Consider the following 24,910-nt stretch of genomic DNA (forward strand, 5'->3'; position numbering starts at 1 on the left):
ACTGACTGAGTTAGGAGCTCTGTACACGACAAGTTCAAACCCCAATTTTCAAAATAAAAGCATGTGCACTAATATATGTAATTAAGGAAATAACGCTAAAATGTATCTCCTCCACAAACCTCTTCATACAGCATTGTATATCAGACACTTAATCAGAAAATCAAATTGAAGACACTTGCAATTATGACCACTAGGAAATCAGAGAGAACTAAACAGATGATACTTTGGAAACCACAGTAGAGGTGTGTACTTCAAAGCTGTGTTACTTAACAGACGAAAAGTCCCATTTTTTTACTGGATTTCTCTGCTACATCAGAAATGTCATTATGTCAGGGAAGGGGGAGGTTAAAGATTTTGTTACATATTAAGTATTAAAATTATTGGACTAGACATAAATAACAAGTATTAGCCAGCTAACAAAAAACAAGTAAATTTCAAAATATTCATCCATGAAATGTTACTCTTGTATCTGATGTATTGTTGAGTTTAACTGCTATGATAAAACTTATCTTTTTAAAGAAAAGGATTGGAACATCCCCAATCCTTAACCTCAGCTGTAGATGAAGTTCTCCTTACTAACAGAGCCAAGAGAACAAGCTTGTGACAGAGAAGTCCCATGGGATAGAAATAAACCTCAGGAATTTGATTGTCTAAAGGCACAGGTGTGAAAACTAGAGAACTTCATGGAAGAGAAGCTTGACCTTCCTCCTGGAGCAGACGAGTAAATCTAGAGACCGAGGAACCAAAAGTGTAAGGCCTGAGACTTGGTTTCCAGTTTTGGGTCCCCAAGCTATCACCTCACACTGGCTCACGTTACAAATGTTGAATTGCATGTAGTCCTTCTTAAGCAGTGAAGGTATACAAAAGATACATGTAAAAGTCCTAATAGTGTAAATGCCTATGCTTCCACACAGAGTCTGAAAAGGAAAAACCTAGTCAATATATCGGAAGCCACCTGCACACCCTTTCTCCTTTGCTTTAGATTAAATTTTAACTAGTATTTACAATTGCTCGAATGATCTCGCATGTTCCCTTGTTCCCAGAAAAATCATCCTATCTATATTGTTCAATAAAATTAAGCACTCTTAGCAGTTCACATCACCCGTGGTGAATGGATCTCTTGTACAGCCCGCACAACCAGAGTTCAAGTTCATAGGATTCACATTAGCACAGAAAACTTTCTTATAATTGCACTGTTCCCACCTATGAGGCAACAACACAGATAAGATTTTGACATGCCTTACAGGAATAGCTGCTATCCTGTACCAGGGTTGAATTTCCATAGGGTTCCTGTCTGTCCACCAGGCATATCCCCAGGGCTCATGGAAAAAAACAAACCTGCTCAAAGACTTCCTTTCAAAGCACAGGTATTCCAGCCAAGGAAAGCTTCAGAAGGAAAAATGGACTCCTCTATAGTCCCTTAATGTTTTAAGAAAAATCCCCTCAAAGATAGTTCTTAAATGTAAGAGGAAGAAGTGACCAATGACTCCCTCTATACAACTTGGCCATTGTCTTTCCTAAAAACAACCCCTGAAAGGTCACAAAGAAGGTCATCTTCATCATTATCCTAACACTGAATCTTGTTCAGCGTGTTAATTTATTGCAAACATCACATTTCTTCAGATGGCTTCGTATAAATGGAACTAGGTATAATTATCTGTATTAAAGAATTTGCTTCATTTTTATTTCACTGGCCTGTCTCTTCTTCCCTCTCCAAACACCTCTACCAACTCTTTCAATAACACAGTTACCTATCTGGGCATCAGACCAGTGCTCACCCTGTGCCAAATGTTAATGCATCTGAAATCCACTACCTTTTTCACTAACCTGCTAAAAGCCTTGAGCAGCAGTCAAAGAAAAAGAAAAAAGGGAACTCACGTCAGAAGTAAATTATCAAACTCTCTATCTTCCACCTGAAGGACTGCCTGTCTTCTGGTATTTCCCTTTGTCAGCTCTCAACAGAGAATGGCAGAGCAGAGCCAAAAACCAGGGAAGGCGAGAGCAGCAGGTTCTGTCTCTGACAATTGCCCTTCCTTGCCAAAGCCTGAGGACCTCTGCCTCCCAGCCCAGGGTTCCAACCTTGGTAACTATGAAGGAAGGCAGAGGCAGAAGGATGTTATAAGTACAAGCGGGGACAGATTTAGACACAAAATGAAGAAGAATCTCCCAGTGCCAAAGGATAAACTGCCTTGTAAATTAGAAGATTCAGCACTCACCTGGCAGGGTTTATGAAGTCAGATCACCTGAGTTCTAATCCCAGCTCTGGCAGTTTCAAGCTCTAAAGCCTTTATTCATTGAATAAATATTTATCACTAGGCACGGACTTGGTGCCGGGGATGTACTGGTCCCTGGTCTAGTGGGAAGAATGTTAACAAATACTTAATACCTTTCTTAAAGTACCAGATAATGATAAGAACAGTAGAGGGAACTTAAATAATGTGATACATTCAGGAGTGACTAGGCTTGCCATGGTAATACTTATCTGTAATCCCAACACTTGGGAGGCTGAGACAGGAGGATCAGTTTAGGCTACATAGCAAGACCCTGTCTCAAAAATAATTAATAAGTGGGGAGCTACTTTCCAGAGTCAGGAGGGAAAACATGACAAGGAACAAAATAAAAACAGAGAAAAGAAAAATGTGCAAAAGGCCTTGGTGGGAGGGGCACTACTGAGAAGTAGAAAAAAGGCCAGAGCAGCAAACTACTTCTGTATGCTCGTGTTCGTCATCTGTACAACAGTGGTTGTGAGGATTAAACTCAGTACCGCATCTGTGTCCAGTAAACGTGAGATGCTAAAAACATAAATAAACATAACATGCTAGAATTAGTGTCATCATCATCATCAGTATTCATAAGACCCAACCATTAGAGGCCAGGTGATCACATCACAAGCATGGCTTTCCATGGCCTCAACAAGAAGAGGCCAGGATTAGACAAGAACACAGAAGGTAAAGAAGAAATGACAAAACCGTTATTCTCAGGCTTCCTGCCCAAGGTTTATAAAAGAACTGACTCATACAACAATGAGTTTATCCAACTAATTCATCCAACATAACACGGCCCTGTCCCAGAGAACAAGCCTGGGCTGCGACACACCACACAGCACTGTGAAGAGCAGTTTTCAAGTGCATTTGTCGCTGACTGAATGAAATAATAGTGGGGGACTCTCTGAATTTGGATGCATCCCAAACCACTTTATTATTTCCCATTTTACAATGTGCGAAATTTATATGTATCACATACTCCAACAGCAATATATTTCACTTAAAAGTTATTATTCTTGGTCTTCTGGCTCAAAATCTTAACCAACTTGCTAAGCCTTCTGAAGCACACTAATGAAGGCTGTCAATAATATAGCTATTGATGACAAACTTGCCAAGTAGCCCTTAAAGAAGAGAAAGGTCTACTTTTACCCAGACCCAAATCCTTGATCAACAAAGATCAAATATTTTCCAGTTTTTTCCTAAACTTTACTCACATCCAAGTTAAATGCACTACAGCCATAAATAAGTATGTGGCTTTGATGTTCATGAAACTAATCCATTACCTACCCTTGATAACTTCATTTGCTTAGATGGTGGAAATAGCTCCTAAACATAAAACAAAAACCATCACACACAGCATAAGACAGAACTAGGGAAAAAACGTATATGTATTTTATTATGCAAACTTCTTGACTGTCCAAACTCAAGGACTTGGAGAAGAATCTTCATAAACCAAGAGACTGAACTGATCAATATATATTCAATATTAGTGTCCCCCTAATGCAATCCCCTGAAAGAAACTAGAGAAGCAGGTTATGCTCAAAATTTTCCATTAAGAAAATATTCCTTCTTAAAAAAAGAAAAGGCAACAAATTCAGCACCAAACATGTTCAGTGAGGAACTTTTAAAACTACGTATTAAATATAGATAATTACTACAACTTAAGGTAAAAATATAAATTTTGAGACGTGACCACTACAGTATCAAAATAGTACCTTCCTAAAAGCAAAATGGAGACTAGCGGGCTCATTTAAATCCAATTGTATCTACTGGCTTTTGCAACATAATCCAGCCAGAAGAATGTGATTCATATCTCAGCTATGCAACAGCTAAATTTTCAATGTGTTTTGAAGTACACGCCACTAAAGAAAAGAGTAACAGTCATAACTTTGGCATTAAAACACCGCAGGCAATTCAAGAGTCTTTAAAATATAAAATTAAGTAATACAAGTACATCAAAGAGCTTTAGAAAATATACATGGCACCGGAGGGGGTGAATTCAAATATGAAACATTTAATATATTGTAAGAACTACCTCAAATACTCCACTGTACACCCACCCAGCACAACAATAATAAAAAGAAAATACAATTGGATTAAAAAAAGAAAAATAATGACCATAAATGCCAATATGACCACTGTTAATATTTTAGTGTATATTCCACAAATTTTTAAGATATTTTGACATAAATGGCTTCACATACCATGTTTTTAAAATTAACAATATATGAAAAACAATATTTCTATGTTCATATACATACACATTTATATATTTATATATGTACACTAACAAACATATATATACACATATCAATTTCACTTTTAACATTACTTTTTTTTTTTTTGGCACTGGGGTTTTGAACTCAGGGCCTCACGCTTGCTAAGCAGACACTCTTACTGCTTGAGTCACTCCTCCAGCCATATCACTTTTTATGAGTACACAATCGTCTACTTTATGGATATAGTCTAAGTTAATGAGTTCCACTAGGATTCTTAGATACTCTATGGTAGAGAAACAGAGTAAGTTTATCATTATTTCTTAAAGTTACTTGAGCATGACATCCTTTTAAAATTACATGTTAATGATCTTAGAACTTGTGAGCCTTTCAAAATACTTTGGGAAATAATGACCAAACCAATGTCCAATACTGGATTTTTATGGTGATTCCAATTTTTTCTATTACAAATAACACTGTGATAAACTTCTTGAATGTACATTACATGTCCTACCTGGGGGAAAACTTGGAATTGCTTAGCCAATTCATATACCCTTGTTACAAACCCATTAAATTCAATTCTCAACACTGTTTTTGACAAACTATCTCCAGCAATGTATGAGTGTTATTAGCCTTTATAAACGACAATTTTAAATCTAAAAAATATTTTAGAAGTTTTTGTGCTTACCACCCATGTCCAGTATTTTACAACTTATATAATTACTCTTTAATGGACATAGCCAAAGTACCAGTTATAAATATCAAAGGTCTTACTGCAATGGAGGTAGACTCAGAAAACTGCTTATAAATACACCTCCTCACAACTCATAGAACATGGCTAGTATGAAGACATTAAATTGTCTCTCTTCCATTCTCCTTGCCACTTTTACGTATTTCCAAATGTATATTTTGTAAATATTCGTTTATTTATATACATCTCAAGTGGTAAAGCACTTGCATAGCAACTGTTTAATTCCCAGTAAAGGGGGTGGGGAGAGAGATCAGTAATCCCTTACTTTAATGTAATACTTTATACCAGTAAAACATTAAAAAAAAAAAAAAAACAGTTTAGAGGAACAGGACATTTGAAATCATACTTTAAAACATATACCATAGGATATGAAGCTATACCTCCAAAAGATACTTCAAGCTACACAAAAGTCACTGCATATTTACAGCCAAGTCTGTAATATCTGAACCCCTTACCAACCAACCAGCACCAGTATCACGAGAAAATATGTATCTGAAAACAGCTAATTTCAATTTTATTTTTGGCATATAGTGCTACAGCTTCAAATAATAAGAAATAAGCTCCTACCATAATGTATGAATGGTTCAGACAGAAAAAACAGGGTTTGGGTTTCTTTTTTTATTCTTAATGTGACACTAGATATAATTTTATAGCTTAAAGTAACTCTCAAAGTTACTTAAGTATAGTGTTCACACCCAGGGTAGAATTCTGTGTAATTTGCAAAAAAAAAAAAAAAAAAAAGTCCTACCTGCTCAAAATATCTCCAATTTAAGCCACTCTAGGAATCAAATTTGAAGGTTTTTACAAATACAGAAACGTATTCAATAGGTCTGGAGTGCAGCCAATGCATCTGTATTTGTAAAAACTCCCCAGTTGATTCACTTGTGCAGCCAGAATGGAAAAAACATTCAGTTATATAATAATACTATCTCGAGGTCCCCACTCTAAGAAAAATGGTCATATGAAAACCATTCATCTGTCTTAGTCTGGTTGATCCAATTACCTAGGGGAAAACTGCACCTTCAGAGGGTTCATAAGAAACTTCAAAAAGGGGAGTGAATGTAGGATGCCTTTTGGCCTAGCATTGGCCTCCAGGATGAAAGGGGGACATGGTAATAAAAGCAAACCATGAGAAGATCCTTCCTGCCAGAATATATAGTATTCCCTACTTCTAGCATACAGTTCCTTTAAATTTTCAGAAAATAAAGGGAAAACTCTCAGCTGGATTTGTGCATTCTTGTGGTGTAGTCTTAGAACTGAACAACACTCAGCTACAAGTAGCAATTTCGCCAAGCAATGCCAGTCAACAGACAACGAGACAAAACCAGGTTGAAAAATTAAAATAGGACACTCAGAGACATTATATTACCTTCTGCAAACAAAAAAATGGTGGTTGGTCAGAATTAAGTTTCTCAAAAGAAGTTTGCCTGAGAAAAACAATGCAAAACAAGCGAGAAACCTATGTCTTCTAAATGGTTTATGCATCAAATCCAGAGTTACCGTGAGGCTCCATTACTTACCAGATCTAGACTTAATGATGTCACTGAACTCATTCTGCCCATCATCAGGCCTGGCTTCATGTTCACCATACTTGGCCATATTGGCTGAATTTCAATGTAATCCAAAGATTTTCCCAAATCCTCTTTTTAAGACTTTTAGCTTTGTAGAATGGTCCAGTTTGACATTAATACCTAAAAAGAAAAGGAAAAGTAATATATATGCATATACATTCCTATATAATTTAATACATATTTATATGTGGTAACTTATTCAGCAAATATTTTTTGAGTGCCTGTCATGTCTAAGACACAAATCCAGGCCATGCAGACTTGACTGTGAAAAGACACATAGCTGCTGCCATTATGGAGCTCACAGACACTAAGCAATTAATTATTTAATGAATTATTTCATTATAATACTGATAGTCTACAAACGTACAAAGGAGAAGCATTAAGTAATAAGAGCAAACAGCAGAGGAATCCTACCAGCTCAGAGCAATTGAGAAGGCTTTCTTGAAGAACTGACATTTGAGCCCAGCCTTCAAGGATAAGAAATTAATTAGTCAAAAAAGGAAGTGGAAAAAATAAGAGCTTCACATGTGAAGGAGCAGAGAGAATCAAAGAGCAAAGAGCTAAGGCGAGTGTTTCTGAAGACAAGACAGCCAAGAAACAAGAGCATCTGTCAAACCAGGAAAGGAAGGAAGGCAGGAGCAGAGATGGCCTTGGAGACCATGTCAAGGTTCCTGGTCCTTATCTAAAGAGACTGGAGATCAGCAGATAGCTTTAAGAAGGGAGGTGACATGGTCAGCCCTGCTGACACTGGCTTGTAGATGGGCCACAGTAGCACGTTTGGAAGCAGTAAAGACATGGCAGAGTACAACAAAATACTAACTGAGTACTAAGCTATGTGCATATGGTTATTGAATGAAAAGTTACATGCTGGAAATTTTTTATTATAATATATTGAGGAAAAAAATTCCTAAACTTGACCAGTGATCAAACTTTACATAGCCAACAATGGGGCACCATTCGATACATCTATACAGTATCTTTGCCAAAATGTTTAATGTAAGATTACCACAAACAGAAAAATCCCAACTGTGGGTAGTTGTCAAATCAAATAGCCTGGTCCCTTCAAAACTGTCAATGTCCCCAAAAGCAAAACTACCAGGCGGAGGAGGAACTTTGTGGGTTAAAGGAGACTAAAATAGACATACCCGCCAAACGTGATCCTTGACTGAAATCAGAATCTTAAAACATTTTGGAGATCATTTTAAAGTAAGAATTTGAACTATACATTAGGCAATATACATTAGACAATAATATATGTTGAATCTCTTTAACGTTACTTAACGGTGTTGTTCTGCAGGAGAATGTCTTTGATTGAAGGAGACACCTAATGAAATATTTAGCAATGAAATGTGACAATCCCTTCACTTAATTTCAAACAGGACAATATCTATCTATATATGTATGCATATGGATATTTATTTATATGTGTATAAAGAGAGATACACACACAAAGACAGAGGAAGTAAATACTATCAATAAGAAGGGAAGACAATTTAAGGGACACCTGGGTATTTACTATACTAATCTTTGTATTATAAGGAAAAAAATTCCTTTGTATTATAATATTATGGGAGGTATGTGACTGTGGCCTAAACAGGGAGGATGGAAAGAAGAGTGAGTGAATGTGTGGACATCTTATTTAATAAAATAAGGAATGTCAGTAAGATTTGGGAACTGATAGGACATTAGGCATTCAGAATGCTAGCATACAGAATGACTCCCCAGTTGTGGCTGGGCAATTTGGGGGGGGGGCGGTGAGTCATTCATTGAGCTGGAGAGCAATGAAGGAGAGCAGGAAGGGAGGAAGAAATAATGAATAGTTTGGATTTGCTGAGGTTGAGGGGAGAGGTCAAAGGGCAGTTGGAAATGCAGATGGGGGTGGGGGGGGTCTCAGGAACACTCTGGATTTGAAATACAGATTTCACTGGCTATATGCTCTGTCCACTAACACAGGCTTTATTTTGGAAGGTTCATCACCGAAGTCCTGCTGAGTGATAAAATAATCCTCAACTGTAGTAAGTAGTGAAAAGAATCTAAAGAATTGAAAGAATTGAAGATTCTGCCCTGCAGCACCACGTTTTCTTTAAGAATGCTAATTGTGAGAGTTCTGCATTGACTCACTGCTTCCTGGAACGCACGGCCTTACCAACCCATGGAGAAGAATTCAATTTTAACCTCAGCAGTCTGTCTCTATCCACATAACAGCCCCTTTAAGAGTACCCCGAATGCCAATTAAACAGGTTAATCATTTAATTGGGAATTTAACAGTCAACACATCCAAACACTAATCTACAAATAAGGTATATTAATTCACATAGTAAAACAAGTATCAGAAGCAGGGCTTATATCTAGCCAGGACTGAACAACTCAATCCTCTAATTCAAAGATAAATCATATGGTATGGCTATTTTACAATATATAAAAGTTTATATGATATTAGAATTGTACATATTTTTATAATACGATATTCAAGAAATAAACCACACAAGATTATTATGTAAATATAAACAATATATAATACCTTTTTTCTGACCAGGTCAGAAAATGAGTATATTCTACTATAAGAGCAAAATTACTTAGAAAAGTTTTAACAGATGAAAGCTGGTAAAATGGTAAAGCTTAGAGAACCTTTTTCTCTGGTATGGAAGAATTTATGGATTGGATAATCCATATATGAGAGCATAAAAAACTTTTTAAATTTTTATATGGCTTTACTGCTATTAAGAATTTATGAATTATTGTGATGAAGTTCCTGTTTTCAGACACAAAACTATAAAAGACTTGCTAGATTCTTTTTTTTTTTCTCCCGGTACTGGGGGTTGAATTCAGGGCCCTCACACTTGCTAGTCAGGTACTCTACCACTTGAGTCACTCCACCAGCTCAACTTGCTAGATTGTTAAGTGTCTGAGTATATTCAATAACCAGAAACTGCTGGAAGTACAGCTCAAATGGTAGAGCACCTGCCTACCAAATGTGAGGCCTTGAGTTCAAATCCCAGAATGGCCAAAAGAAAAAAAAAAAAAGAACCAAAGACCTTATTCAAAAGAATGTATAGAGCCAGGTGTGGTGGTACACACACCTGGGACTACAGAATCCCAGCTACTTGGGAGGCGGATGTAGGAGGATCAAGGTCCCAAACCCACCAGGGCAAAAATTGAAACCATAGGTAAAAACAAACTAATGCAAAAAGGGCTGGGGACCTGGCTCAAGTGGTAGAGCACTTGAGGCCCTGGGTTCAAACCCCAGTTCTGCAAAAAAGAATAAAAAAATTTTAATTATGGAAAATCAGGTTTGCTTAAGAGAAATTCTCTTTCCTGGCAAGAACTCGTCTCTTTGAGAAATGAGTGCTATGCTCTCCTTCACAACTGGTTTCAGCCAAGGGTCTCCACATCAATGCTCTTAAAGACATTTTCCACTCCACAGACAAAAGCAGACTGTTTATATAGGACTTCATTTCATTTACAGGTGGCCAGAAATACTTCTTCACTACAATGTTTTATTTCCTTATTCTCCTTAAGATAATTTTCCCTTCTTGATCATGAAAATCTCATATATACTGTGAAAATATAGCAGGAAAAGGTGATCAAAGGACCAGAAAAGAAAGATGAGGAAAGAGAACAAGAGAAAGTCATTAACACAAGTAATAGCCCCTGACTGTTGTGGCTGCCACGTTGTAATGGCCAGGGAACTCTGGTTTGAGTAGCAGAGGTAAAGTCTGTCTCCTTCTAAGTCACCAAAGAGGCAGCAACTTATAACTGGTTGTGGGAGGCAGAGTCAAAGTCTCACCACTAACAACCTGCCCCCAAGCCAGCTTCCACTGGCACACTGTACTATGGAGGGAATGCCAGCCTCCACACAAAGCCAAGTGAGAAGCAGAATAACCAAATGGGACACTGCTGAGGGGCCTGAAGCCTTAAGCAACTGTAACAAGTTACAATTGCCCTGGGGTTGGGGGGTGGGGCGGGGAGAGGTGGGGGGGAGTGGCCCAAAAAACGTATATACATGCGAGTAAATGAAAAATGATAAACATATATATTTATCTATATAAATATACACAAATATGTATATATTTTGTATATACAATATAGTATATACAAAATATATATAGTAAATACAATATATATAGTATATACAATATATATATTTATGCATATATATATTTATGTATATATATATATATATATATATACACAAAAATAAATAATTTTTTTTAAAACTGCCCTAGGGGTTCCCTCCCTTCAAAGACATTCTATAAAGTTTAGCCAGAGGCTTCCTTATGAAACCGACCCACTCCACTGCACATTCACCGTCCCCTCCTTGGGAACATTTCTCTGTGTCCTACAAACCAGAAGGCAAAATTGTGTGGCAACAAACCTAAGGTGCAAAGGCAGGGGATGGCCTTAAAGGCAAAAGTAATGTTTTATTTTTTAACTTGGGAATCACACAATATAAGAATATGCAACATCCAACAAGGTGCCATTTTGAACAAACATTCAAGAATAGGAAAAGGTTTAAATTCTTGGGCAAAAACTCTCCCTTTCCACTAGGACCCAAAGCCTGGGAATGCCGGAGTCAGTACGTTGGAAGGGAAGCCACGGGAACCGGAGTTGGCCACTCTGCTGGAACCGTAGTAAAGAAAGCGCCGAGTGCCAAGAACTGCCATTCACACTCGCAAGCGCTCCAGGCAAGGTTAATACTGCTGTGATTAATGCTGTTTACAGGAGCAATAAATTTTAGGTAAACACCCAAAGGAGAGTTAAAGAGCCGTCTCATCCGTCCCGTAAATGCCGGCAAAGGGGGCGGGGGACCGCTCCACCGAAGCCCTGGCCCTCGCCGCCTGGTGCTCGCGACACAAGTGCCCAAGAGCTTCGCATTCCTTCAGCTCTCGCCGACCCGCGCTGTCCCCCCCCCGAGCTGCGGCCCCCGGAGCGGCGTGCAAGGTCCCGACCCCAGCCATCCAGCCTCACCCGGACTCGGGACGCTCTGGCCACCAGGGCCCCTAGTGCACCAGGGGAACTGACCTGCGAGGCCCCGGTGACCTAGGTGACCTGAGACTGGGAAAGAGGACGCGCTCCCCGAGACACCCAGGGAGTGGAGGCCGTGGAGTTACACCCCGGCCACACAAAAGTGTGGGTTCCTAGCTCCGGGAAGTCGGACACGTTTTCTCCTCCCCAGTCTCTGGGAATCCGGCTTGAAAAGAAAAGTCTCTTTTGACGATGTGCCCTATGAAAGTTGCACGGCCTACAATTACCGCTTTGCTGGTTTTGTAAGTGGCCTTGGGCAACCAGAGCCTCGGACCGCGAGCCAAAGGAGGACATGAATTACCTTGCCAGTTGCAGCAAGAGATGCCACGGGTCCGGGAAAACAGGCGACGGCGCGGGAACACGCACCAATGGGACACCCCTGTCCCCTCAGCTTCTCCAGAGCTGAGTGTGATCGCGCCACACTCCGGAGCCCCACACTCGGGAGCCGTGACCAGCCAGGGGTCGAGCACGTCTGCGGCCAGGTCGCTGGCTGGGAAGCACTCCCCTGCTCGCCACCGCACCACCACCCTCTCCTGGCGGACACCGCCGGGCCCCGCCTTCCCGGAGCCTGGGCGTGTGACAGGCTCTCTTAGAAGGCCACGTCCCCTGTAGGAGATCACTGGCCCCGCGCCCCGCTGGGCGCAATGCACAGACTCGGGACCCTGTCCCCCGGCGGGAAGGAGGGTTTCAGGAGCAAGGCAAGGAGTTGGAGTCCCTCGTCACTACTACGGATTCCGAGGACCTTCTCGCCGGAGCCCTCTCCTCGCTTCTGCGGATCCCTCTCCCGCCCCGGGAGGCAGAACTGAGCTTCCGAGGAACGCGCACGCAAAAGTTGGTTTCAGCTGCGACCGGGACCCCGGGCGGAAAAGCCGCAGCAAGGTCGAGCCTCCTCCCAGCCCCCGCCCCATTCCCTCGGGGCTGCGGTCCCAGAACCCCAGGCTGAGGCTCCAGGAACGCACAAGCTTACCTGCTCGCCCGCAGGCCGCCGAGCCTGCCCGTGCCGCGTCCCGCGCGGCCCAGGGCTCCTCGGAGCGGGTTTGGATGGTGGCGATCGCGGGGGTGTGCGCGACGGGGAGTTTGGTGCTGCTATGGGGGTTGGTCTGTTTGGGTTTTTTTTTGTGGGGGGGGGTGTTTTGTTTTGTTTTAAATGAAACGTGAAGCACTAGACAAGATCCGATGAAGAAGAAAAAAAAAAATTGACACCCGATTGGAAACGCCCCTGTCTTGTGCAATCTTCCTGCCCCGTAGTTCCGCCAAAAACAAAAACAGTCCAAGTGCAAACCTGGGGCCCGCACGCAGGCACCAAGTTGGCCAAACACTAATTTTCTGTCTCCAGGAATGACCCAAAAGAAGGGAGCACCGCTCCCCAAGACTCCCCGGTCCTCGGTCCCGGCGGGAGAAAGCCCGCGGCCGGCGGCTGCCGCTCCCCCTCTCCGATCTCTGGCGACCAAGCGACTCCACAACTTTGTGCGCGCGGGCGGCTGGCCGCGGCGCCGGCTCCTCCCAGTCCTCCCCGCCGCGGGCCGCCCCTTTGTTGGAGAGGAGCGCGGCGGGCCGAGGAGGGAGGTGGGGCGCGGGGACGGGCGGCCCCGCCGCCACCCCCGGGGAAGGGCTCGCGTCCCCGCACCCGGGGCTTCTCCCTCGCCAGGAGGCCGCGCAGATCGGAGCCACCGGTCCGCACCGCTCCAGCGCTCCGCTCCCCCTCGGCTCCCCGCCCCGCCGCCGGCGGCCCGACAACTTTCTTCCCGGAGATCGGTCCTTCTTGGCTCCGGGTTTGGCCCCGGCCGGGCCTCCGCGGCCGTACAGCTACCAAGCTCCGGGAACGTGGCGCCCAGGGTCACCTGACCGCAGCCCGGTCAATCAGCGCCCGCCCTACGCACCCTTCCCCGCCCGCAGCGAGTGGCTCCTGCAGCGCGCCCTGCGCGGCACCCCGGCCGAAGTGTGGGTGCTGGGAGCGGACACTAGAATGAAAGCCTCCCGCACACATGGCCCTCTTTATTCAGATTCTCTGAAAATGTGAGTCAAGCCCTCTAGGACTCTAGTTAGGGTGACTTTTTTTAGATGAATCTCAACTGACCCCATCTCATCTTGGTGACGTTATTATTTTTTCTTTTGGTTCTAGATCCAAAAGTGTATTTATTTTACATACCTTTCTCAAAGTCGTGATATTATAACCACTCTTTGCACTTTTCTCCTGTTAAAAATACAGATTCTTTTTGGAACCCATGGCCTCCTGCATCCCAAGCACACAGTACCACTGAGCTACAATCCTAGACCTATTTTACATAATTTTCTTAATGTTTTCAATATTCTGAAAATACTTGAAATTTCATTTCATATTAGCTCATATATGCAAATAATGTTTGCGCTGACCTTATTTTTCTGTTCTTCCAATTTACACACAAAAACATCTGTCCATAGTACCTGTCCCAGTCTTAAGGGGTTGGTCAAAAAATACCTGGGGAGAAGTGAACTTTTGCTCATTTACACTTTTCATTCCCGTATGTTGATGTGATTCTTTAACATTATCATCACACTTGGGAGAGAAAAGCAAAAACAACACTAAAGTTCCTAGTTCCTATAAACAAAGGGGAAAGGATGGTTGATAGATGAGTTCTGGCTTATTGCTGACTTGATATTTAAGAGTTAATTTACAAAGCAGTAAAAGGTAAATCATTAGGGACCTTGAATAAGTTTTTCAGATAGAATTCACTGCCCTTTTGTTAGTTATGAACTGAAAACCTCCCAGACTCTGTGCTGTGGGATTGTTGGTCCTGAAAGAGGCTTCCTTACAAGGTTTCTGGCTTAGCTTCCTTCCTTTTGGGGACTTTCTTCGTGTAAACCAAATAAAGTCCTAAGTATCAACCCAGAAAGGGAATGGTTGATTCATTCACTTTCATTCCTTCCTTCATTTAACAAACACCAGTCTGGGGCCTACCAGGCCTATGCAAAGAAGTCTGATAGACATCTTTCCATTAAAGACTATAGAATCCATCCAGTAGATGACATAAAAGACATTCAACATCCACAATAAGTGCCATAAGAAGAGAACAGATCAAATGCTACCTGATAATTCTATTTCTCCCTGTGTCCAGGTTGTATTGGTAAGCTTTTCATCACTGTAACAAAGTACATGACAGAAACAACTTACAGGAGGAAAGATTTATTTTGGGTCATGGTTTCAGAGGTCTGCACTCAAGGTTAGCTGCATCTACTGCTTTGGGTCTGAGGAGGCAGAATATCATGGCAGGGAAAGTGTGTGATAGAGGCTGCTCACTTCAAGGTGGCCAAGAAGTAGAGAGGGTCAGACAGAGGGGCTGCAAGAAGATACAACCCCCCAAGGATACACACACACCCTCGGTGACCTACTTCCTCCACGTAGGCCCTGCTTTGAAAGTTTCCATCACCTCTCAATAATGCTGTTAGGATTTGAATCCATCAGCGGATTAACCATCATCAGAGTCTTCAGGATTTGACCAGCTCTCCATGATTGGGTCTACCGGTCCTAAGTCCTTTTGGGGACTTCGTAGCCACACTGTAACACTGATGGAGTTAATGGAAATCAGATTTGTCCCTTTAAAATAGAAAACAAAACAAGTTGGAGTGTTCATGACTTTGTCACTCAAAAAGCGATGCAAGTGTAGAGCACTTTGTGAATTGTGAACTGCAGCACAGATATTATTTTGTTCAGTTTTTTGTATAAAACAGATGTTTTGTGTCCTGTAATTCCTGAATTTTTTTCATGAACATTTTCCTATGACAATAATGACTCCTCTGCTGACAACATGATTTTTATCTTTTTATTTTTTTATTTTACTTTTTATTTTATTCATATGTGCATACAAATTTTGGGTCATTTCTCCTCCCTTCCCCCCCCCTGTAATTTCTGAATTTTTAAGCTCTGAAGAAATATTAACTCATGTTCTCTGAAAGCCATATGGAAGGGACATGAGGGACAAAGCCATCGTCTGCATGTGACCACATCACCTCCAGAGGATGACAGGGAGTTACTGGACCAACTCTTTCTAGCTCTTCTCCCCTGGACAGAAGATGGTAATTCTTGAAGGTGGTGGTCAAAAAGGCCAAAGAAAGTCTCAGTGGAATGACGAAGTGGTCCCAAGCCAGTCCTGCTCCTTTGTTAGATGAGGAAGCCACATTTGGCAGGAGACCTGGAGCACAGGGGGCTCTATTTCCATGCAGTACACTGTGTAATCTTCCCTTCACATCCCCAAAATCTAGTTTATGGCATGGTGGAGAGGGGCCACCAGGAGACTGGGGAGTTATTAGTGTACCTGCAAAACACACACACACACACACACACACACACACCACACACACACACACACACACACACACACACACACACACACACACACACACACACACACACACACGGCAGGGGCACTGACAGTGCCTGCAAGGCTTTGCCCATCAGAAAGATCACTGTAGGGCATTTGGAAAAGCGATAAGAACAGAGCCCTGGGCTACTATTAATCCAGAGTCAGAATTGCCCTACAGTCACCATGGAGCAGGAACATTCTTTTTAAAGAAAACTGTATTTGTGACCCAGTAGGAGAGAAAGCCTTTCACACCAAAAAAATTATGATATGGGTAGTGTCTTCATAAATAAAGATATTTGCATCATATATGCAATACATATAGACAGGACACACACATTGTATATTGTTCACATACTGGGAACTGCATCATGATATTGTCAACAGTGCAGTTTGTCATCAGAAGACTTCCAAATTCTGTGTAGCCCACCAGAAAGAATCCATGGCAGGACACATGGATGTAAAGGGAGTTTATTAAAAGTTAGGGAAGAGAAATACAAAGGGAAGCATGATGGGGCCTAGATGGAAGCCCGAAGCCAAGAGAGGCATTTCTGCTCTCAGGTGCTTTAAAAATGTACCATAACCCACGGGAAGGGGAAACAAGAAGATTCCCACCCAATAATTAATGATTAGGGAGAGGCACGGGAGGCTCCCAGCCAGGTGAGGAAGGTTCCTGAGGCAAAGCATGGTTAATCTAAGATGTAATATTTTTTTCTTTGAGTCCCAAACTTTCCCTATTTTAGTCTGCCTCAATATGAGAGCTGAAAAGAAAATATTCTCTACCAAACTTTGTGTAAAAATATATGAATACAATTTCTCTTTGAACAATAGAAAAATGGGAAAATACACAAGTACTAAAAAAAAAAAAAAAAATCAAGACATTCCTTCAGCTTTACCCTTGCTGCAGATAAGGGGTAAAGAGGTGGGGGAAAGTTAGGGCATTTATCATTTCTAATCTTTCTCGGGTCAAGAAAATGCAAACCTGAGGCTTGTATAGAAGAGATAATAGAGGGCCGGGCGAGGTAAAGCACACCTGTAATTCCAGGAAATCAGGAGGCAGAGATATGAGGGTTAAAGGTGACCTGGGAAAAAGCACAAGACTCTCTTTAAAAACCTAAAAAGAGGTGTTGGCGGAGTGGGTCAAGTAATGGAGTGCCTGCCTACAAGCGTGAGGCCCTTAGCTCAAACCCCAGTACCACAAAAAAAAAAAAAGCATGAAACTTTTCCAGTATAAATAACAAAAAGAAGAGTTCTCACAATGAATTCAATGAGCTGAAGGATCACTGGGGAGGCATATTTTGAATTCAGATTGTCTGCCATCCACCAGAAACTGTGACTTAGAAGATGTGGTGGGGCGTGTTAGGAAAAACGCCGCTCACAAAGAAAGCTCACAAGAAAAGTCTCACGTCCAAGAGCAAGGTTTAAAGGCAGGCTCGCACTGCCAGGCTGGCCGGGGAAAGATGGTGCAGTGCTGACTCTGGGCTGGCCGTGGCTTTTATAGAAGAGGGAGCTTGAGGAAGTTAGTGTGTGCGTGGGAATCTCTGGTGTCTTAGAGCGTGGGAATTTCTGTTAAGGGTGGAGTTGCCTGGGGCTGGCTCCATTTCTCAAGAAGTAAGGCCTGAGGATAAAATGGCCACTGATTCACAAAATGGTGACATTATTACTCTATCAGGGCCCAAGCACCTTCAGCTTTAACAAGCAACCCAGGAGGTTTAAATGAGGGTGACTAGAGAACCACCCATGGGGCCTCCAATAGGTCACTTTGGATGGTTACAGGGGCCTAGCAATTGCCCTGCAAGGAAAAGCAATCCACTGGGGATCCACTCTTGAGTGTTCTCACAACCTTCAGCAGGTTCCTGGCAAGGTCACTGTGCTGGTGGGAGGCTGACTCATTCCCAGGATAAGGACCACAGGACCAGGAAGAGGGGTGTTCTAAGGATCCAGAGCTAAAATGCAGAGTCCAGAGAAGCTAAGAGCAAAAGAAAAGGACCAAGCTTCTGGCAAAGAGCAAGTGATAGAGCGAAAGCAGATAAAGGAGACTCAAAAAGGGAAGAACCAGGGAGACAGTGAGAGCGGGAAGCTTAGCCCACTCCACAGGTAAGCTGCCTACCAGATCCAAAAACCCTCGGGAGTAAAACACACCCTGTGACAGGCTTATTGCACAGGTTAATTTTGCTTGGTTTAATTTGCTTTGTATAATATTATAGTGTTGGTGTTGGATAAGATTTTGCAGAATATCTCCTTCAAACCTTTAATTTTACAGATAAAGAAGCAAACGAGAGCCAGGCACCAGTGGCTCATGCCTGTATTCCTAGCTACTTGGGAGGCTGAGATATGGAGGATCAAGGATCGAGGCCAGTCTGGGCAAACAGTTCACGAAACCCCATCTCCAAAATAACCAGAGCAAACTAGACTGGAGATGTGGCTCAAGTGGTAGAGTGTCTGCTTTGCAAGCATGACACCCTGAGTTCAAACCACAGTCCCACCAAAAAAAAAAAAAAAGAGAGAGAGAGAAGAAACAAACAAGATATAAAACTAGCTAGGGAGTACATTTAGGTAAAATAATAACTGAGGGGAAGAAGAAACGCAATTTACTAAGAAGTGAAAAGAAAGGATCCCTGGGTTGTAAAGAGTTCAGAGTTTACGAGAAGGAAGAAGGAGGGAAAGGAGAGGAGAGACAATTAGCACAGTTGATGGAGGAAGCTACATGTAAGTTGCCTAAGTGCTATTTGCGATTGGCACTTATTAGTTGTGTGTGCTCTTAAAACTTAACTTTTTGTGTAAAAGAGGAGGAAAAATGTCTCTGCCAAGCATTGTTGTGAGAATAAAATTGTATGACACTCGTTCCTCTGCACAGAAGGACTTGCTGCCCTTCTGTGATTATCTGTATTCCTTTATTGCAAGCATTTCTGGAACTCACATACCCAGCTGAGCGGCTGGGTATGCAAATAGGAATAAGCCAGTGCCCATCTTCAAAGTGCTCATGCATAAAAACACAATTAAAAATTAACACGGGTACACTGCTATGGCCAAGATGTAACATGAGCCAGGAGAGGGACACCTAACCCACGAGAGGAGGACAGCAACAACAGAGTATCAAGAAGGGACACCTGAGCTGAGCCCCAGCAGAGGGGCAGGAATCACAAAGGATACCTGTTGTCTTGCCTTTGCTCAGTACCTCTCCTCCCGGTGAGATGGAACCCAGGCTAGAGCTCTACCACAAAGCCACAGCCACATCACCAGCCCCCCCCCTTTTTAAAGGAACCCCATGTTTCCTTTGGAGGACTGCTCCTCTCCTGCTCCAACCAGATTTTGAGGGGCTGTGGATGCCTTCTCTGCCTAGCCTAGGAGTGGGCTCATGGCCCAGGAACAGCCAGTCATAGGGCCCTATCCCCAGCCATGGGCTAAGAGGGGACAAAAGATGCAGGCAAGGCCTATCATTCTTGGGAGGGAAAGTTCTCTTTTTTCCCTTTCAAATTAGTAACTGAGTAACTGGGACTTGAACTCAGGACTTCAAGCTTGTGAAGCAAGCACTTTACTGCTTGAGCCCTACCTCCTGCACTTTTGCTCCTGTTATTTTGGAGATAGGTTTTGTTTTTTTTGCCCAAGTTGGCCTGGACCTCCATCCTCCTACTTTATGCATCCCACCATAGCTGGGATGACAGGCACACACCACCATGCTCAGCTCTTGGTTGAGGTAGGGTCTCAAGAACTTTTTGCCTGGGATGGCCTCAAACAGAGATCCTTCTGATCTCACCCTCTCCTGAGTAGCTAGGATTACAGGTGTGAACCACGAGCACCTGGCTTGTACTTGAACTTTTGAAATGACCCTCTAACTGGTGTCACTCAGGCAGTAACTCCTCCTTCAGTCCATCGTATACTTTGCCATCACTTCGGCTTTTTGGCATGGTTATCATGTTTCCAAGAGTCTTCAGTGGCTCATAGGATGGTTTGAATATGGTTTTTAACCAAGAAAACTCATGTTGAAACATGAAACTTAATTCCTCAGTGCAGGGAGGCAGGACCTAGCAGGAAGTGTTTGGGTGATGAGGGTGGAGCCCTCACGAATGGATCAGTGCCTTTCTCCATAAAGGGAATAAGCTAACTATGGTAGGAGTTTGGACACCTTTTCTCTCTTCTGCAGGTGCCTACTTGCCTTTTCACTTTCCATCATGAGTTGAAGCAATGTAAGGCCTTCATCAGAAGCCAAGTGGATGTGACTACCCAATCTTGATCTCCCATCGTCCAGAACTATGAGCCAAAACTTTCTTTATAAATCACCCAGTCTCCAGTATTCTATTATAGCAACAGAAAACAAGTCAAGACAGTTCCCAACTGTCTTGGTAAAAATGGTAAAAGTGGCCATTGAGTTTGGCAGCTACTCTCAGGCTTTTCCCACCTCCATCAGAGACCAATTATGTGACCTTAGGGAAGTCACTTAACTTCTTGCTACTCTCAGACTTTTCCATCCACTTTTTTTATGTTGAAGTCTTTTACAGCTGACCTCATCCTCTTGGTCACTCTGTTCTTTCCTCTGGAGTGTCCTCTCATGGCTTCTTCTCCCCCTTAGTTAATGGGGCCACAGTCCACCTCCTTTGTAAAGCTTTTCCTGAGTACTCCAAGTGTCCCTTGGATTTTTAACACCTACCATCAGCATCGTTCTGTTCATTTACAGACATGCCATAGATTCCCTGCTGTTAGTTGCATTCTCCATATGAATCCTGTCTCCAGCTCCTTGAGGGCCCACTGGCTGTCTGATGCCAACTGGTGTTGGATGCATGGTGTGTGCCCATTAAGTAGATGACTTATACAGGGGAAAGTGTTCTTACTGGCCTTTTCAATTCTCATGCGAACACTGGGCATTTCAATGTGTCTGTTGTAAATATCACACCATGCAGCACTTTCTGTCCCAGAATTTTACACGTAAAAATGGTTGATACATTTAGTTATACAGTTAAAAGTCAAATGTATACCAAAGTCCACCTTTTATACATCTTCAAATTAGATCTGGAAATCTTAATGTGCCATCTACTTAGATAGAACCCTGGGTTGGAGCCCTAGCTAAAGCAGAGATCAAGTGCATGACCGCTGAGCCTCCCTGGCCAGCCTGTGACATGTGACCTGAGCGAATGGATTCTCTGGAGGAGCTCCCCCCACCCCACCCCCCAGACCTCTAGGACGCACGCATCACAGATTGGGGCTTGGGGAAAAAAATCCTGGTGCCGTTCCCGGATTCACAAACGCAGCCTAAGTGAGCAGAGCCTGTCCCACTGCCAGCCCTGCAGAGTCTGAAGTCAGTTTGGGACGCTGGTAGCAGCTGTGGGTTTGCAGTGCTGGGTTTGCGCTTGGCCCCACCCAGGCTGAGCCTCTCTTGGGAATTCCACAGGTTTAGGCTCCACAGCACCCAGTCCCAGCGGCACTCCCTGTGCTCGGCCCGCCGAGAAGGACGCCCTTCCTTTTGGTGTCCACTTGCCTGGCTCCAGTTTAATCCGTGGGGTGGGGGAGGGGTGGGAATAGCCAGTGCACCCCGGTGTTTGGGCAACGGGCTTTTTAGTTGGCTTAGCAAGATTTTCCAATTCTTTCTTAACTTCAAATTCGAAGTGATGGGACTTTGGTCTGCTTTGTAATTACAAAATTCTTTAAAATATATGCCTATTTTAAATGTTCCCACTTTTGGGAAAAGATACTGTTCTGATGGTTGTCTTTTGAAATTAATGACAAAAGTCGAAATTTCATTTTTTTTTTCCAAAGTAACAGTAGTTTTTGTGTGAGTTTGCAAAATTCTCTAGTAGGTCTTTTAGCTCAGGGTGGTTACAGTACTACAAATCTGTCAACTCAAAAGGCAATAATATTTATTAGTAGTCTTTAAAAGAGTGCTAGCACATTGTAAAATCCCAACTTGTAAATGCAAAGCAAGGGGGGGGGGGCTCATCTTCATTGTGGACCCCAGGTCCACCAGGCACACCAAGAGTCCTGAACAAAGGGCAAAGCCAAATACCTTAGGCCTGACATCACCCACTGTCGAGAGATCTTTGTTTAAAATAATAAAAAAAAGAAGACAGATTCTATCAAAGACTATTCTCTCACTAACCATTTAATCATTTAACGACTTGCTGACTTCTCTATGGGCTTTAAGGCGATTTATGAAGATTAAATAAAATAGAAACTAAGCCAATGAGGAAAACTGGACCAAAGAAAAATTATAGATGGCCAAAAAAACCCAAAAGAAATTATGGATGGCAAAGAATTGAGGCCAAGACAAAAAATACATGAGTAAATTTCTGCATATTTCTTGTTGCAAATAAATCCTTATTTAGTCATCACCAAATGTCATTTGCTCATTACTAGTAGAAGATTCTCCAAGAGTTGCTTCAGTCACCTGTCACCCTAGCCAGTCCACAGCTGTACATTTTCTTGCTCGTCTCCCTTGGTTATCCACGATAACCATAAGGTAATGAAGCAGGGGTGTGTTTTGTCCAATGTTAACTTAAGAGCCTAGACTCCCAGATCTGAATTCCAGAGCTTGCATTGTTCATTTTTCTGTCTTTTAGACTGATAAACTCCACTTGGCTGAATGAGTCGTGTGGTCTCTATGAGCCACCTCCCTGGACTTGACATCCAGCCACTCCAGTGGTTACCTTGAGAAGGCAAGTGTTTACAGCCTGCCAAATAGAGATTCAGTGGTTGTCCTGCTGGGAAGGAGGGTTTTCTGTCAGGTCTGTTGCATAGTTCAGTGATTATACTGTATTTTCTTCAGAAAACTCTAATACTACCTTGTATTAGAGTTTCATAACCAATATACCTTGTATTGGAATTTCATAACCAATATATTTGTAAATATTAAAAGTAGAACTGACTTTGTTTCTAATTCGGGTTTTTTTGTTGTTGTTTTTCCCCCTCCCCACCCCCCCAGCAGTACTGGAGTTTAAACTGAGAGCCTCTTGCACTTGCTAGGCAGGTGCTCTATCATTTAAACCACATCCCCAGCCCTCTTTACTTTAGTTATTTTGCAAATAGGATCTCACTTTTTTTTTTTTTTTTTGCCTATGGCCAGCCTCAGATGACACTACTCCTACCTGTGCTTCTTGCATTACAAAAGTATGCCACCATGCCTATTTACCAGTCAAGATGGGGGTTTGCCTGGGCTAGCATTGAATCTATGCCTCCCCAGTAGCTGGGATTATAGCTACACACCACCATACCCAGTCCCAGATAATTTTCTCAAAACTGAAACTCAATCCCAGCCTGCTTCTCAGTTTCTTTAAAAACTAAATTTTCTCTATTGAAGAGAGAGTTTCATCCTACAACCTGGGATGGAAGTGGAAAAGGTCACATAAGAATCCTTCTAGAGAAAAGGCTAGAAATGTGTCTACACCCCTTTGACTAATTGCAGACAGAAAACCAGGGGCTGGGTGACAGCTCACATAGGAGAGAATTCCAGCCAGAAAAGAATGTTACCCTGGGGCCACTGCTCTGAGAGCTCTCTTCACTCCAGCATGGATGTCAGGAGAGGAGGAGGGGAGGGAGAGGGGCAGGAACAGAACAGGCTCTGAGACTCTTTCTGGTCATTTGTCTCACTGTGAGGTCATGTATCCTGATATTCACTCAGCAAGTAAGGTGACCTTAAAGATAAAAGAACTGATTTCTCTTCTTCTCAGGCTTCTTATAAATATTTCTTGTAACCTCAGAACTCTTAGGTAAAAATATTCACTTAGATTTATTCATGAAAGTTTTAAATAATTAATTTCACATATTCCTATCTAAACACTAGAGGCAATAAATCACCCTAAAACACCTGCCCTGGTTCCAGCTTTAGCTGGGCCATTTGCCAGCAATAAATTCAGGAAAAATTGAACTTCTCAGTTTTCTCACCTGTGAAACGGTGATGATGATGATGCATACGTGACAACGGGTACCACGCACAACTCTCACGATATATATTCAATAAACAGCCACTGTCCTTTAGATTTTATTCAAAAGTGCACAGCCAGGCACTTTTTAATGTTTTCCTTTAGTTTTATCATGAGGCTGGACCAATGCCTATGAATCCCTTATTTAATTCTGAACCCTTACAAATAGGTATGATACATATTTTACACATAAAGAAACTGAAACTAAAAAATGCTTGTGTCCACCAAAACTCAAAGGTTGAAGCACTCATCCCCGAAGAGATGGTAATGGGAGATGCAGTACTCGGGGAGTGTTAGATGTAAATGAAGTCATGAGGGTGGGGTCTTCATGATGGGTTACTGCCCTTAAAGGAAGAGGGACAGACTGTAATCCTAGCTACTTGGGAGACTGAGATCTGGAAGACTGAGATTTGAGGCCAGCCTGGGCAAATAGTTTGTGAGACTTTATCTCTAAAATAACCAAAGCAAAATGGACTGAAGGTGTGGTTACCCTGTACTGCTTCAGAAAACTCTAATATAACCTTGTATTGTTCCCAAGAATTTCATAACCAATAAATTTGTAAAGTATTAAAATGTAAAGTATTAAAAGTAGAACTGACTTTTTTTTTATCCTGATTTTTTTTTTTCCCCAGAAGTACTGGAGTTTAAACATTCGGTGATGACTAAATGAGGATTTATTCGCACCAAGAACTATTGCAGAAATTTATTCATGTTTTCCTTGCCTCATATCTTTTCCTTGCCATCTATAATTTTTTAATTCTTTTTAAAATAATTTTTTATTAGGATATACTCATTATACGGGGGGATTCATAGTGACAATTCCGATTAGACTTACA

The 24,910-nt window shown here is 42.3% G+C and overlaps 2 protein-coding genes across 4 annotated transcripts in view; one reads left to right on the plus strand and one right to left on the minus strand.

Moving 5' to 3' along the window:
• Window positions 1–24,910, minus strand: part of Utrn (utrophin) — a 521,188-nt gene that overhangs the window by 466,594 nt on the left and 29,684 nt on the right. The window contains exons 1-2 of one of the 3 annotated variants that reach the window (XM_074072717.1): window positions 12,795–13,166; window positions 6,752–6,922 (exon numbers count right to left, since the gene is read on the minus strand). In XM_074072717.1, the coding sequence (XP_073928818.1) occupies window positions 6,752–6,830 (79 nt within the window). In that variant the 5' untranslated portion in view covers window positions 6,831–6,922; window positions 12,795–13,166. Of the gene's footprint in view, window positions 1–6,751; window positions 6,923–12,128; window positions 12,382–12,794; window positions 13,167–24,910 lie in introns of those variants that run through there. The other 2 variants (XM_074072708.1, XM_074072723.1) reach the window with 2 other exon arrangements.
• LOC141415818 (uncharacterized) lies at window positions 11,367–15,491 on the plus strand. The gene is made up of 5 exons (XM_074053260.1): window positions 11,367–11,378; window positions 11,541–11,837; window positions 12,092–12,377; window positions 12,421–12,706; window positions 13,164–15,491. Exons 1-5 carry the CDS (start codon window positions 11,367–11,369, stop codon window positions 13,795–13,797), a joined length of 1,515 nt encoding a protein of 504 aa, XP_073909361.1. The 3' UTR covers window positions 13,798–15,491.

This window comes from Castor canadensis, chromosome 1 (assembly GCF_047511655.1).
Source record: "Castor canadensis chromosome 1, mCasCan1.hap1v2, whole genome shotgun sequence".
Taxonomy (NCBI): domain Eukaryota; kingdom Metazoa; phylum Chordata; class Mammalia; order Rodentia; family Castoridae; genus Castor; species Castor canadensis.

What these genes read in the sequence shown, in the direction of transcription:
- LOC141415818 (XM_074053260.1), top strand. An exon ending in AACTGACCTGCGAGGCCCCG is followed by an intron (nt 11,838 to 12,091) that starts GTGACCTAGGTG and finishes TTGGGCAACCAG; the next exon opens with AGCCTCGGACCGCGAGCCAA. An exon ending in CTCCTGGCGGACACCGCCGG is followed by an intron (nt 12,378 to 12,420) that starts GCCCCGCCTTCC and finishes AGGCTCTCTTAG; the next exon opens with AAGGCCACGTCCCCTGTAGG.